Source organism: Nansenia antarctica, assembly GCF_963989245.1.
Source record: "Nansenia antarctica genome assembly, chromosome: 14".
Taxonomy (NCBI): Eukaryota; Metazoa; Chordata; class Actinopteri; order Argentiniformes; family Microstomatidae; genus Nansenia; species Nansenia antarctica.
In genome coordinates, this window is record NC_137684.1 from 16,632,112 (window position 1) to 16,648,283 (window position 16,172).

Consider the following 16,172-nt stretch of genomic DNA (forward strand, 5'->3'; position numbering starts at 1 on the left):
CACATAAGCATGGGAAAGAGAAGGGTTCCCATAACAAACACTGAAATGTATCAAATGAAACAGGTGTTTGTTATGGGAACTTGATTGATTGATTGATTGAAAACCTTTATTGTCCCCAATGGGGAAATTTTGTTGTCAAACAGCTCAGTTAGGGCAGAAAACATTCAGTACAGAAAACAGAAAAACATTCAACCCTTCTCTTTCCCGTGCTTATATGCCCATCCCCCCACGTGAACCACACCTTCCAGACTAAACTCTCACAGACCCCCTATATAAAGCTTTATTTGTGCTTTGCTCTGATTTCACTCTGTGAACACAATGAGTAAGCGGCTGTCTAAGCGATTATCTGTCAGAGAGGCTCTCGACCGAATGTTTTAACCAGATGAAGAGGAGATTGAAGTTGAACCAGAGATAGAAGAGGATGTCTCAGAATTGGAAGACAACACCGATCCTGACTTCGATCCAGAATGTTATGAGACAGACGGCGAGGAAGAGGCCCCTGAGGAAGAGGCCCCTGTGGAAGAGGCCCCTGAGGAAGAGGCACCTGAAGAACAGGCACCTGAGGTGACATTCCAGTCCAAGGGTGGCAACTTGCTCTGGTATTCATCCTCCCAGGATAGAGCAAGCAGAGCGAGAGTGGAAAACATCATAAGGATGACACCAGGACCAATGCGGTATGCTACATCTTGTGTGGATGACATCAAGTCCAGCTTCCAACTGTTTTTACCAGAGTCCATTGAGGAAATTGTACTGGACATGACAAACCTGGAGGGGAGGCGTGTGTTTGGGGACACATGGAGAGCACTGGACCAGGTAGACCTTCAAGCCTACATAGGTCTGTTGATTCTAGCAGGAGTATATCAGTCAAACAATGAGGCTACAAACAGTCTGTGGGATGCGGAGTGCGGGAGGCCTATATTCCGGTCCACTATGTCATTACAGCAGTTTCATGTCCTGTCGAGAGTTATACGATTTGATAACAGAGATACAAGACCTGCCCGCTGGCGAAATGACAAACTGTCCTGTCTCCCCTCCTGTTTTCCCTCTACACCAACTGCTGTACCTCCAGCCACCAGTCGGTCAAGCTCCTCAAGTTCGCGGACGATACCACCCTGGTAGGGCTCATCTCCAAGGGGGATGAATCTGCTTACAGGAGCGAGATTGACTTGGTGGTCTCCTGGTGCACCCGGAACAACCTGGAGCTAAATGCTCTTAAGACAGTGGAGCTGATAGTGGACTTCAGGAGGAACCCACCCCCTCCCTCTCCAATCATACTGGGAGGCACTCCAGTCACCACAGTGGAGTCATGCCGCTTCCTTGGGGTGACAGTCTCTCGGGACTTGAAGTGGGGGCCCCACATCAACGCCCTCACAAAAAAGGCCCAGAAGAGACTGTTTTTCCTGAGGCAGCTCAGGAAATTCCACCTTCCTAAGACCACGCTGGTGAACTTCTACACGGCCATCATTGAGTCCATCGTCACCTCCGCCATCATCATCTGGTTCCCCGCTGCAGCGGCCAAGGACAAGGCCAAGCTGCAGCGGGTGATACGCTCGGCGGAGAGGGTGATTGGCTGCCCTTTGCCCCCCCTTGAGGCCCTGTTTAAAAGTAGGGCTTTGGGGAGGGCCAGGAAGATCATGGCTGACCCCGCACACCCAGGACACGGTCTCTTCGCCCCGCTCCCCTCAGGCAGGAGGGTGCGGTCCATAAATACTGTGAAGGTCCGACACACCAACAGCTTTTTCCCCACAGCCATCCGGCTCCTAAATGCCGCTGGCCCCCCTCCCCCCCCCCCCCCCCTGACCTGACCCCTATCTATCTACCCTCCCTCCACCCCCACCCAGAGAGCTTTGCACTGTCTGGATATGAACACTTGAACACTTGAACACTTGAATCTCTGCACTTTATATTTATATTAATTATGACTCTTGCACTTTGATGTTGGTTGCACTGTCTTGTCCTGTCTTGCACCTGTCCTTCTGTAAACCGTGCTCCATGGTACCAAACCAAATTCCTAACATGTTTACATGTCATGGCAATAAAAGTCTTCTGATTCTGATTCTGATTCTGATTCTGAACTGGCTGCCATCAGGAACGTTTGGGACAGGTGGGTGGAGCGCCTACCACATGTACAATCCAGGCCCTGAGGTGACAGTTGACATGCGCCTGGTCCGTTTCAGAGGTCGCTGTCCCTTCAAGCAGTACATCCCAAGCAAACCAGGCAAGTATGGAATCAAGATCTGGGCAGCATGTGATGCCAGGAGCAGCTATGCCTGGAATATGCAGGTCTACACGGGAAAACCTGTTGATGGAAGGCCAGAAAAAACCCAGGGCATGCGTGTTGTGCTGGACATGACAGCCGGTCTCAAGGGGCATAATATCACATGTGATAACTTTTTCACCTCATATGCGCTTGGTCAGGAGCTGTTGAAACACAAGCTCACCATGGTGGGGACAGTGAGGAAGAACAAGCCTGAACTTCCCCCTGCGCTGGTGTCAACCAGAGGGAGAGAGATACTCTCATCAAAATTAGCTTTCACTGCCACACACAGTCTTGTGTCCTATGTTCCCAAGAAGAATAAAAATGGCATCCTGATGAGCACGGTACACAAAGACGCTGCTGTCAGCACCACAGAGGACAGGAAGCCCCAGATCATCCTGGACTACAACAGCAACAAAGGAGGTATGGACTGCCTTGATAAGGTAATGTATATGTTCATCTATCATGCATTTTATTTTACTTTTATTCATGTGAAACAATGCATTTTTGTGTACGACAGATTCAATTATTTCCAACCTCTTGTTTATTTTTTCTTTCATTGCAGCTTACTGGCACATACACCTGCCAGCGAATGACAGCCCGTTGGCCAGTGGCAGTGTTCCACAACATCCTGGATGTGTCTGCGTGTAACGCATATGTGGTATGGATGGCGATCGACCCAGTGTGGAATCGGGGGAAGAATTTCAAGAGGAGACTCTTCATGGCAGAGCTCGGGAAAGCATTAGTTACTCCTCTAATTCAAAGGCGCCAGCACCTTCCCCGCACACCAGCCTCTGCCAGTCTGGTTAGGAGTCAGCAAGCCCCAGCCGCTGCCCCAGCCGCTGCCCCCCAGCAAGGACAGGGGCAGAAAAGGCAAAGATGCAAGCTCTGTGCCCCTAGAGACAATAAAACAAGCCTTACATGCTACAAATGTGATGCCTACGTTTGCAAGGCACACTCTGACCTGATCGCAAAATGCCACTCCTGTGGGTGAACACACACACAGAGAGACCTTGACCCTGACCACAGTTTTTGTGGTGTACCTCCTCTCTCAACCCAATCATCAAAATAGAATTATATGCACATGCAACACTACAGTAACAGCTATGATTGAGCAATGGTATAGTATATGTCCTGGCTTTCTTGCTTCTGCAAGCAAACACACACACATTTAAAATGCTTTATTTATGTCCACATACAAAGTACAATTCTAAAGGACATAAATACTAACAGTGCATTTTGACATCCTGGAAACAATTTGTTACAGTAATGCTGAGCCAACAACCAGTTCTGCCACACACAGGATGTTATTCGCACCAGACCAGTGGGTTGATCAATACTATAAGACAGACAGTATCCCGCTCATGGGTACAGGAAGCACCGCCTTCTCCATATTGAGCGGCTACCAATAACAGCGGATATTGAGCAATATTTTGCTAACTGTTTGGCCCTTCTCTTAGGAAGACCAGCCATATGAAAGCCTCTAACAACAGACTTATGAACATGGCCCAGGCTGCCAAATATAAAAACTAAAAGTTGACATCTGTAGCCCAGTTGTGATATGGCCTGCTCCAGCTGTTGGTATTTTAAGATTTTGGTTAAAAAGGCTTCCTCTAGGCTATGGTCAAAGGTGCAGCCAACTTCTAAAATAAGCACCTCTCTGTGGTTTTCGTTGACAATTACAACATCAGGGGTGTTTGCTGAAATATTGGAGAACACTCCTAATGACTCTTCGTCGCTACACAAACTGAACATGTGGGGCTTTACAGTGGAGTGCTTGTACAGCGTTGCGGCAGGCCTGAATATGGAAAAGACACCCTCTGAAATCAGATCCACAATTCGATCATGCCTACATATGTAGAGCCCTTTATACGCATGACAACCATTTAAGATGTGGGGCATGGTTTCAGTTATCTGCTGGTGACTGTGATGTATGCAGTGTGGGCTATGACTGTCAGGAAGACAGAGATCGTTGAGGTCAGGCCAGTCAGACCACATTCCGAATCCAGGGGAGTGAGTGTCCAACTTTCCACTGGCTTTCCTCTTAAATCCCAGGAAACTAGACTCTGATGGACGCGCCATGGGGACCTTGCGTCTCCGTAAGTCCAAGAACAGTGAGGCTCTAGCCATCTCCCTCACACACTGGTCGTCACTGTTCAGCATGTTCAGGAGATGGCAGAGTCTGGTGGCAAAATAAGTCCACTCAAAGTTAGGAACTCCGAGTCCGCCCTCCTGTTTGCTGTGGAATATGATGTCACGTGTGGTATGAGTGTTCAGTCCAGTCCATTTTCTAAACAAAAGTACGGTCTTATCGTTCATTTCACGTAGAGACTTGCGTGGAATGTGTACATTAGAAAACAGATGCTGAACCTTGACCAGAGCTATTTGTCTGACTGCTTCTAGTTTCATGATGAGTGGCAGACACACACACACACACACACACACACACACACACGACTATTCATGTTGATGTTCTGTGAATTAGTTTTACAATAAATGTTCATTTTGGAATACATTTTCAGTGTCTATTCTTTCTATATTGCAGTATTGCAGTTATTCAGGTTAACCAATAGTCTACATTGTTTATATCTCATCAAATTTTGCACAGTATACTGTATGTTGAGATATTGAAGAACTGATCCAATGTGTTGTTTGGCAGAGATATACAGAGTTTCAGGGTGTAACTGGCCTTCTTATTTGAAATTCTCAAAAACGGAAATGAAATATTCAATTTCTACTGAGTATTTAGTCACATTACAGTAATTTGGTCATACCTATGTTCATTTTTTAACATCTCACAGGTCTCAGCTTTCACCAGGTACCAAATGTAGCAAATTTGACCATGTAGTTTTGGAGATATGAAGCAGTTAATCAGACCGGTCTAATTGGACTGGGAACACCAAGGATGGGGGGGCAAACATGAACACAACCGGTTAAATGGTTTAGAGCTTTTGGGAACATGTTTCATTGACAAAGTCATAAAGAATTGGAAGCTTAGAATACATACAATTTGTTTTACACCCTAAAACTACCATCTGGGGTCTGCTCCGAACATTGTTGTTATCGTTTGAGGGTAAAATAATACGAGCAATTCCCACAAACCTTATAGTGTTTTAGAGAGTAATTATCTCCAAAACTATTTCCAGCTTTGAGCTTTGGAAGGCCATTCTCCAGCCACTTTTGCTACCATAACCCCTCCCCAGAATACCTTCACAATTCATTTTCTCTTGTTATTTGGTCCAAGTGTCAGGCAGCATAACCGGTGGCCAAAACGAAAATGACAACACAAAATGAATCTTTATCGAAAGGCACCTCGGAGATGCCGGGAGCAATCGTAGCGTTCTGTGTTTGATGTCTGTGCTATCTCACCTCCAACAGAAAGGTAATAGGTAAACAGAGCACTCACAGCCCTGAGGTTCAGTGGAGGAATAGTGTTCCTCAGACCTCTCTAAGGTCTTCCTTCTGGGGCCAGGGCCCATTTTAACCAATCACAAAGCAGCAGCAGCAACATTTAACTCCTCGTCAGTTTTTAGAGGCTCTCACACTCCCACAAAGAAAGAGATGCGTAGCAGTCCACCACCGTCCGCCATTTTGCGGTTCTGAGGAGTTGGGGTTCAATGAAACCATTCAGCTTCAGTGGAGGCTGGTGCTGGTAAAACGCGTGTTTGATACCATTCTTCATTCCGTTCCATGCATTACAATGAGCCTGTCCTCCGATATCTACCTCCACCTATGGAGGACCGGGTCTGACAAAACTAACAATAAATATATACACACATAAATGAATGTATGAACAAATACACATACAAATACACACACTATATCGCAATACATTTCTATATGTATTTATTCTTTTCCACATTTATTCTTTCTTTTCCACATTCATTCTTTCTTTTCCACATTCATTCTTTCTTTTCCACATTGTTTTCCACATTCATTCTTTCTTTTCCACATTGTTTTCCACATTCATTCTTTCTTTTCCACATTCTTTTCCACATTCATTCTTTCTTTTCCACATTCTTTTCCACATTCAAGCTTTCATTCTTTCCCCGATTATCAGTAATGTATGCAAATATAGGGGCGTGTCTTGCATGTTGTCCTCGCCCCACGCATTTTCATTGGTTGATACCCCACGCATTTTCATTGGTTGATACCGCGCGTGACGTGGTAAAAGCGACAAAGTTGCAAAGTTGAAGAGAAGAGCACAATGGCTGTCACCTTACCTGAGAATCAGAATCAGAGAGCCTTCGTGGCCAGAGAATTGGTCGCCATAGCTGACCTGGCCTACACTGCTCCTCTTGATTATGTACTTTTCCGCGTGGAGGCTGTTGTTGATCGTTTGGCGGAGTTTGCGGCATCGACCGATGAAGAAGTTAACCCTGACATCTTCCGCATGTTGAATGAAGTCGTCCATGAGATTAATGTTGCGCAGCTCAGTGTTTCCTCCAGGAATTTTTCCATTGGTGGCGGATAGGTCTTTTTTTTTTTCGCGTGCACGCGCATGGAACGCGCACGCGCGCTCAAAACAACGAACTAATTTCAAACTAGAGGGAGGATGGCAAAAAAAGAAAAAAAGCTACAAAAATCTTCCCAGAACCTGATTTGCACGACCAGCTGTCGCTGTAGGACACGTTCGATTGCAAAATTCATTTATCCTTTATGTTCCCAGTTGAGGGCGTGTAGCTGTCGTTAGTTGGCCTGCTTTTATTTAGTTATGCGTACGTTTGAGTTAGTCATCTCTAGGATTGTTGTTTGATATTAGCCTATACTTTCTTATTTCTTACTTTTCCTACTTATCTGCATTTTGAGCAACTGTATCTTATTTGTGCACCTAGCTAGCTAGATCAGCTTTTTGTATCTTTTAGATGGTACTACCGGTGACTTTTAGCCCGTTATTTGCGAGGAGAAAACACAGGCGCCCGAGCATTTCGGAAGGCAAGACTGCTGAGCGGGGATGGTTGAGTCTGCACGGTTCTCATGCCGGTTCACATTTAGACCAATCAGGAGTAGCCCTTGTGTCACGTCGTCAACTGAATGTTTAATGTCATTAATCTGATTTTGGATCAGCGGTTAGAGAGAGATGGGCGTGGATTTAGGTGCACTTTTAGTCAACATCCATTATAGCGCTGATCTAGGATCAGATATATTTTAATCAGCTAAAATGTTCTGAGTTTTTTTTTTTTTTTTTTTGTGTGGACTGAATCAATTCGTGGCGGAGGAAATTCATTCGTGGCGGCCCGCCACCAATAAATGCATATAGAGGAAACACTGCAGCTGCATTCAGCTAACACCACGACAGTGGGTAGGCCCTCGTATGTACTGCCCGTGGAGACACTTGAGGGTTATTTATCATCGGGGTTGTCTGTACGCGACATTGCCAGGCTTTTTGGAGTCAGTGACCGTACAATTCACCGACGAATGGCAGACATTGGCCTAAGCCTTAGGTAAGTCTTGTTTACCGGTATGATATTCCGATTTACGAGTAGCTCACGTTTAGCCCCGTAGTGACTTCAGATGAACCACTGTTGCTCCATCTAATCTCATCTAATCTCATCTGAAGGCGTACGGGGCTAGTTTATGCTATAAACTATCATACTATGGATACATAGCCTACAGTTGGTAAATACATAGCCTATGTAAATCAATAACGTAGGCTACCTATTTACCTATCCCAAAAAGTCCTGAGTCTGACCATAAAAACTCTTCTTTAGGGTTTCTGGCATGTATGCCAACATGGGGGATGCTGAGTTGGATGAAGTAGTCCAGGAAATCCTCGAGTATCACCCAAATTCCGGCTATAAAGCAATGGTTTCTCACCTTGATGCTCGAGGCATACGGATACAAAGTAAGTGAATTACCACTAACGTCTAGCCTAATGTTGATGGATTACTCACCATTTAACCGTAGCCAGGTAAGAATTTTCTAGGTTGTATGAAGTCATATTGTGTAATAGGCTACCTGTATTAGTATATGATTGAAAGATCAATGAAAGTATCCCAGGTCTATTCAAATAGGGAGATTCTCCTGTATTTGGTCATAAATCCACCTGACTTGTCCTATATTGACTACTTGGCCTATAGGCTACTTCCCCATCAACCATGCTAATACACTAGGCTACAGTATAATGACAATAAAGCTTTGAACTTTGTATAAGCAATCGTTATTTGCTTTGGGTTCTTATTTTGTTTTTTTCTGCTTCTATAAAGGACAGCGTGTCCAAGAAACCATGCGCCGTGTCAGTCCAGAGGGAATTGCGAGCCGCACTCTCCAGCTGCGTACAGTAAGGCGCAGAAGGTATTCTGTTCCGGCCCCCAATAGTTTATGGCACATCGATGGCAACCATAAACTTATACGGTAAGGCTATGGTTTTGAAAGATACACTGCATATGATACAGTAGCCTACCAAAATTATGCAATGCTGTTTTCCATGTGTGTAAGGGGATGGTATAATTGTTCTTTTTGTATCCACAATTTGTAATTTCTTACATTACAGGTGGCGAATCGTAATTCACGGTGGCATTGATGGCTTTAGCCATCTGGTGACATTCCTGAATCCTGCCACCAACAACCGTGCCTCCACAGTATTGACAAGCTTCCTTGAAGCAGTTCATATCTTTGGAGTGCCGTCCCGTGTCAGGTCTGACAAGGGAGGGGAGAATGTCAAGGTTGCGCACTTCATGGTGTCCGCCAGAGGCCCAGGCCGGAATTCGCACCTCACAGGCCGAAGCACACACAACCAGAGGTATATCATGCTTCTCCAAATCAACGTCCAAAATATACATGTCCCAAACATTTCTCAAAAACTCTTTTTTTAAGTATGTTTTTTGTTTTGTGTAATATGTGTGTTTCCCCCCTCCCACCTTTTCCATACCCTATCTAGAATCGAGAGATTGTGGAGGGATGTGTTTGTGGGAGTGTTGGACCTCTTCTACACCATGTTCAACCGTATGGAGAGGGAGGGTTTGCTGGATCCTGATGATGAGGTCCACATGTATGCCCTCCATTGGACCTTCATGCCACACATCCGAAGGCATGCATTTGTTATTTCTTATTCTGGCACGGGTACTTCAACACTGGTTATGCTCTTGGATGCTGGTTTAACATAGGCTACTTACGATTTCTGATGACTGGCAGTTCTCCTGACCTTCAATGCCCAATGCACTGATTGTAAGTCGCATTGTATAAAAGCGTCTACTAAATTACTAATGTAATGTAAATGTAATGAAGGCATCTACACTCCTTCCGGGATGGCTGGAACCACCATCGCTTGCGTACAGAGGGCAATCGGACACCACTGCAGTTGTGGACTTTCAACCCCCGGGAAGGAGATGAGGACCCAACCCAGGTTTGTACTCAGAGGAAGCACAATTCCAACCTCATGTAATTGCACAACACACTTTCAGTCCCAACATTGGAAAATGTACAATTTATATTTATTGTTCTTAATATCAAATAATCATCTCAGTAATCCAATCAGATTTCATTTGCAACTATAACATTAGGTAGACCTGGAGTATGGTATTGATTGGGAAGGTCCACACGGGCACCACCGAGAAGGAGTCCACATCCCAGACATCCAGCTTCCACGACCACTGACTGATGCAGAGATTCAGAGTTTGCCTGATCCCCAAGGTCCTTTGGTCAATGCGTTGCATGTATTTAATGACACAAAAGAGACACTAACTAGCATAATCTAAGGAAGAATATGTACAGTAGTGTGAGTCTTTATCATTGAAATTGAGTTGTGTGTGTATTGAAATAGGGGGTAGTGGTGGTCTAGTGCAGTGGTTCCCAACCTTTTTTGTCTTGTGTACCCCTTGAGCTGTTTTGCCATGCCAGAAGTACCCCCTCACTCATGCGTGTTGATTATTTCCAAAAATGTTCAATTAAACACTAACTTGCAAATATAACATTTATTATACAGTACAACAGTTAGTTCCGACCAAGTCATTTGATTGGACAAGAGGCATTCCATGAGTGCCGATATACAGTATAACAGCACTGGGACTTTTAACTATATGTACTGTATCTGTCCACCGCACATGTGTTCTATTACAGTTTTTTCCAATTGCTAACACAATAAAATGACATGCATAGCACAATTATTTAAACTGACACACAGAGAGCAAAACCTCTTCTCAAGTCTCCAAAACTCTAAACACATTTTCTGCTTTACACACATTTTGCTATTCAAAATGGCACTTTTTAAATGCACTAAACACGGTTCTCTGCCTAAGACACAACAATCTGACATAAAGTCACATGTTTGCCATTTCAAAACACTGCCATTCAAAATTAGACTACATGAGCTAATTGGCCAATACATGTGCCACCTGGCCAAACACCTCAATGTTTAATTCATTCATCACACACACACTGCCACGAGACAGCCAGTAAACGTCTGTGTGAAGCAGTAGCTGCTCATGCTCTGACCCGCTGCCATGACAAAGAGTTTGAAACAGCCGAATATTTGATTGGATCATTTTATCTTAGAAGTTATAACAAGGACGTCTCGTTGAGATTAAACGGACTCGCTTGTAAGTGACGACTCAATTAAATCAATTCTGGAGAAGTTGATCACCTTACAGTAGCCAGTGTTATTTCAGAATTATTCATTTATTATTCATTTATGGAGGCCTACATCGAATGAGAGCAGCAGTTCCAATTCACTTTTTACCCCAATATAGAGTGCCATATGCCCCCATTAAAGTTAGAATTCATTGAAAAAACACTTCTCCCTTCAAGCAGGACACCTTGTGCATTTTCGGATGGTTGAGACTCTCTCCACGCTCTCTCCGTCGATGAGCAGGGGCTGGACCTCCGATTTTTTCCTCCTGAAGTCCACGATGATTTCCTGGGTCTTTGACTGGGTCTTTTGACTGGGTCCTACTAATAAACAATTGTATATAAACTAATACAATTATAGGCATAATGAGCTGCAACGTAAAAGGTAAAGCGCTATACAAATAAAACGTTATTCTTATTCTTATTAATATTATTAATATGATTATTATTATTATTATTATTATTATTATTATACAAGATAAAGGTGACAATATTACAGGTAAGACAGGATACAGGATAAGGCCTCCAAGATCTCCAGAGACCCATCCCACCCTGGGTACGAACACTTTGCTCGGCTGGCCTCAAACAGGTGGTTCAGGACCATGTTCGCAAGGACAAACAGACTGAAGCTCAGCTTCTACCCCAGGGCCATTCAGGCCCTGAACACAGCAAAGACCTAGGTTCTAGGCCCTGGACAATCTTGACAAATTGATGGCAGCTACTAGATTGAAATCAAGGTTCAGAGATAGGAAATGTTAGAATAGGTATAGCATAGCATGGAGTACAGCACAGTGTTTTATTTGTATAGTATAGTATAGTGGATAGTGTACATAGCCTTTATTTATGTAAACCAGCTCTTTTCCCTTCTTGTTTTTATTTAAAAAAATCCTAGCACCATGGGAGCCCCCCCTCCCAAATTTCGTTGTTTGGTACCTGTACTATATCAATGACAATAAAGACCATTCATTCATTCATTCAATTGAAATTCAGGTCTCGTCATCGCCAAATAAAATTGGGAGTGCAAAAATAAATAAAAATAGTGGTGCAACTAGTGATAATAGAGAGTTCAGTAATAAAGTGGCTGTGCGCCAAGGTTTTCGTAGTCCGTATACATAGGGTGTGTTTGGGGATGATAGTCAGTTGTCTACAGTGGGCTTGTTCATGTATGGATCATCACCTTCATTGTAAGGACATTGCATGGTGTATCATTGTATGGACATTGCATGGTGTATCATTGGACTTATCGGGAACGTTACCCTTATGAAGATGTTCATTACTGTGAAGTCAATGCGTATGGTGCTCAACTTGTTCACGTCAAGCCTCGCACTACGCGCATTGAATATGAATGTAAAAAGGCAATATATTTGCATGAATATCAATATGAAATGTACAGTAAAGATATATGTACAGCAGGGTTTCCGTTAGAAAAAATTGCCGCCGGACATCGTGTCCGGGAAGATTTCGATTTACCGGACAAACGTGATATATTCCGGTCATCATATTAAAATATATATATAAAAAAAAAAAAAAAAAAATCTAATATAGCTGTTTGTCGCGGTGATTACTGTTGTGTAGCGGCCTATATATGCCATTTAATGTCTATTTCTCATCCGATACGATTAGATGCGAGCTATATAATATATAATAATATAACATGATTCGCATGCGCGCTATGCCATTATGTCCAGCGCTGAACGGGCGCCTCACTGGGAACTGAACAGACAGCATCGATCAATGAACGGACTCCACATTACGTTAACTGAAGTTTGTTAAATTGTTTGGGATTAATGTGAGTTTTCTATTTTCTCTTTCCAGTTTTACCCTTTTTTTTTATCAATAAAACAACGTCATTTCTATAACCAGGTCTCGCTGGTTGGGAAGGCATTTTGTTTAGCTGCCTGTCAAATCATACTTAATCGGACTCGGGAGTATGTCAATGAGGAGAACATAACTGTTTATTGAGAAACAATAGGCAGGCTGGGATACGTATATAAAGAAATACCACAATGTCTAGATGTATAACATTTTATTGAACAGTGCAAGCATGTAGGCTTCTGGCGTGACATCGTACCCCTAACGTTCTTAGGGCTTGTTTGAAAAGCTTAGACTGAAAGTTAGTGCCCTGGTCAGATTGTATAACAAGAGGAAGACCGAATGTGGAAAAAAACGTTGTTAAAGCTTTCACCACTGAGCTGGCTGATATGTTACGCAACGGAACAGCTTCGGGAAAACGAGTAGCAGCGCACATAATAGTAAGCAAATACTGACTTCCACTTTTAGTCCTAGGCAAAGGTCCAACACAATCAATTATTACACGTTCAAATGGCTCCCCTATAGCAGGAATGGGATGCAATGGTGCGGGTGGAATGGATTGATTAGGCTTACCCGCCATCTGACAAGTATGGCAACAGCGGCAGTGCTTGGCAACATCCGCCTTCAGTCCGGGCCAAAAGAAATGTTTCAATATCAGCTGATAAGTTTTAGTTATACCTAAATGTCCTGACCACTGGCTCTCATGTGCTACAGATAACACCTGTTGTCTATGTCGTGTATTTCTACTTAAACACACAATAGTATGATAGGGGCCTGAATATATGCTGTAGGGGAATGTTGTGCAATGTTGTGCAAATAGCCCCCTGAGTGTTGTGCAATGTTGTGCAAGAGCCCCCTGACTTAAAGCCATAGTGACATCACAGGGGACGGCCCTCTTGATGAACCAGGGTGAGACCTAAAGACCTATGTAGTATGTATGATCTATGTATGAATATGTAGTATATTTTAAACACACACACATACCAGGGCATGCAAGGGCATGATGCCCTCTAACAATGAGGGTTCTATGGCAACCAGATGACCAACAGAGACCTCTGGGGGTTGGGACCCTTATAAACACTCCCCTTGTCCAGCTACAAGGCACTGGTAGATATTTGCATAAGAGGGCAGGCATCTAGATGACTGGGACAAAAAGGGGAGACAGGGGGAGGGAGGGTCTCTCTTTTTCACCAGCCCAGCCCGCGGAGAACACATGTAATGTATATATCTGTTTGTAACTCTGATTAAATCGTCTTAAACTCAATAACTGTTCTTTGATTCATAACCAACAATAAATTAACATCATCTATAACCCACAGGCACAACCACTTGTTTTACAGTATTCCACTCACAACCATTTGCATTAGGAGGAGACCATTTACGCATTAATATCCCATCGTTAAGGAAATAAACTACGTTGCCCCCTATTTCAGATTCCTCACTAGCTGCATGTAAAAAACATTTGTTTAATGACTGATCAGCTACTTGAGCGACACGCAATCGCTCGCCGGTTACAGGCAGAGATAGGCTGTCAGCGGATGGTATGGTAGGACTCGGGGAGGATGGTAACTCTACCACTTTCTCCCTGGGAGAAGCTGAAACAATCGGGTTCTCATCCCTTTCAGAAAAGGCTTGCATAATCACACTATCACAGAGAGAAACATCGCTATCCTCCTCTCTGCCTCGACTCGATTGTGCACGAGTTATAGCGCACACCGGAAACAACCGCTGTTTCGCATAGGCAGCCTACACATTAGGAGTCATCATCATGCCGGTGTCAAATCATATCATAATAAAATAAATACATAGCCTATATATTCGTCTTTTTTAAAATAGAAGGAATCAGAATGTGAACTTTAGCGAATTGTATTCAAATTGTGCTTAGAGGGAATTATTTTCACCGGACATTTATGTCCGACGAGTTTTCAATTTGTCGGACTTCAACAACTTTTACCGGACAAAGTCCGGGAATTACCGGTTAACGGAAACCCTGATGTACAGTGTGATGGGTACAGGACAAGGGCGAATATATAATAATAATAATAATAATAACAACTTTATTTGTTTAGCGCTTTTCCTGCAAACGTTGCAGCTCAAAGTGCTTTAATCATTATATAATCTTAATTTAATTATTTAGTCATTCTTATTAAAATATTAAAAAGATGGGTTTTTAGTCTTGACTTGAACATATTTGCTGAGGTTTATCCCTAATGTAAACTGGCAGTGTATATGTACAGTTAAGATATGTGCAGCACGTATATTCTTTGTGTGCACTCGTAAAAAAATATTTTTGGATCTTGGCTGAGTGCTTTACCACGTCACGCGCAGTATCAACCAATGAAAATGCGTAGAGTGCGTCTAAGATACGCCCCTATATTTGCATACACATCTGACAATGACAAAGACAAAACATTCTATGTGAATAGCTAGGTGAAAACAACATTGTCTTTCGCTTTATCAGTAATGTATGCATTATCAGTAATGTATGCATTATCAGTAATGTATGCAGCATGTTGTCCACGCCCCTGTGCAGATTTTAAATCCTCAATTTTGGCCGCCATTGTGGCAAAAATCTGTAATTTGGCTCTACAAGTGTTAATATGTCATTTTATGAAGTTTTTATATGTTTTCAGGTGAGAAAGTAACCATATATATTCACAAAATGTGTCCAGTTTATCAAAATAACCCGTTTATATATGCATAAAGTATCTTGTGATGTAGTCTACTACTGTTCATGTTAAATCCGTGTGGAGCTAATGCTATCGTCTCCACAGGCTAAAGTACAACTACACTAATATCCTTAACTTATGTCCTAATCACACTACAGTCATACAAGTCGTACCTTCTCCTTGACATGGACATACACACCTGCTACCTTCTTTGAAAGAAATCGCGATTTATTCAGTGAAAACGAGTACAGCACATGATGGCATACCATAGCATAGCATTCGCGAACACAGTCAATCAATCAACTTAGCACAACAACTAGCGCCGTAGCTAAAGGCTACTATCATGTACTATACTAGAATAGATCTGTATCTGTATGACCTTGGGATGTCATAGACATAGTTTGGGATTCCATGGAAATTATAGGGAGAACGGGGCTATAGACTCTCTACCCGTCTGTGGTAATAACAGTGTCGCTGCTTTCATACGTCACGCGTGGTATCAACCAATGAAAATGCGTAGGGGCGTGGACAACATGCAAGATACGCCCCCATATATTTGCATACAGGTCTGATAAAGTGGAAAAGAAAGAATGAATGTGGAAAAGAAAGAATGAATGTGGAAAAGAAAGAATGAATGTGGAAAAGAAAGAATGAAAGAATGAATGTGGAAAAGAAAGAATGAATGTGGAAAAGAAAGAATGAATGTGGAAAACAATGTGGAAAAGAAAGAATGAATGTGGAAAAGAAAGAATAAATGTGGAAAAGAATAAATACATATAGAAATGTATTGCGATATAGTGTGTGTATTTGTATGTGTATTTGTTCATACATTCATTTATGTGTGTATATATTTATTGTTACTTTTGTCA

At 42.9% G+C, this 16,172-nt stretch overlaps 1 protein-coding gene across 1 annotated transcript in view; it reads left to right on the forward strand.

The window, feature by feature from the left end:
- Positions 1–472: 472 nt before the first annotated feature.
- Positions 473–16,172, forward strand: part of spon1b (spondin 1b) — a gene marked incomplete at both ends in the record, with an annotated part of 178,064 nt that continues 162,364 nt past the window's right edge. The window contains 3 exons of the mRNA XM_080544642.1: positions 473–564; positions 2,178–2,454; positions 2,572–2,700. Coding sequence (XP_080400768.1) covers positions 473–564; positions 2,178–2,454; positions 2,572–2,700 — 498 coding nt within the window. The remainder of the gene's footprint in view (positions 565–2,177; positions 2,455–2,571; positions 2,701–16,172) is intronic.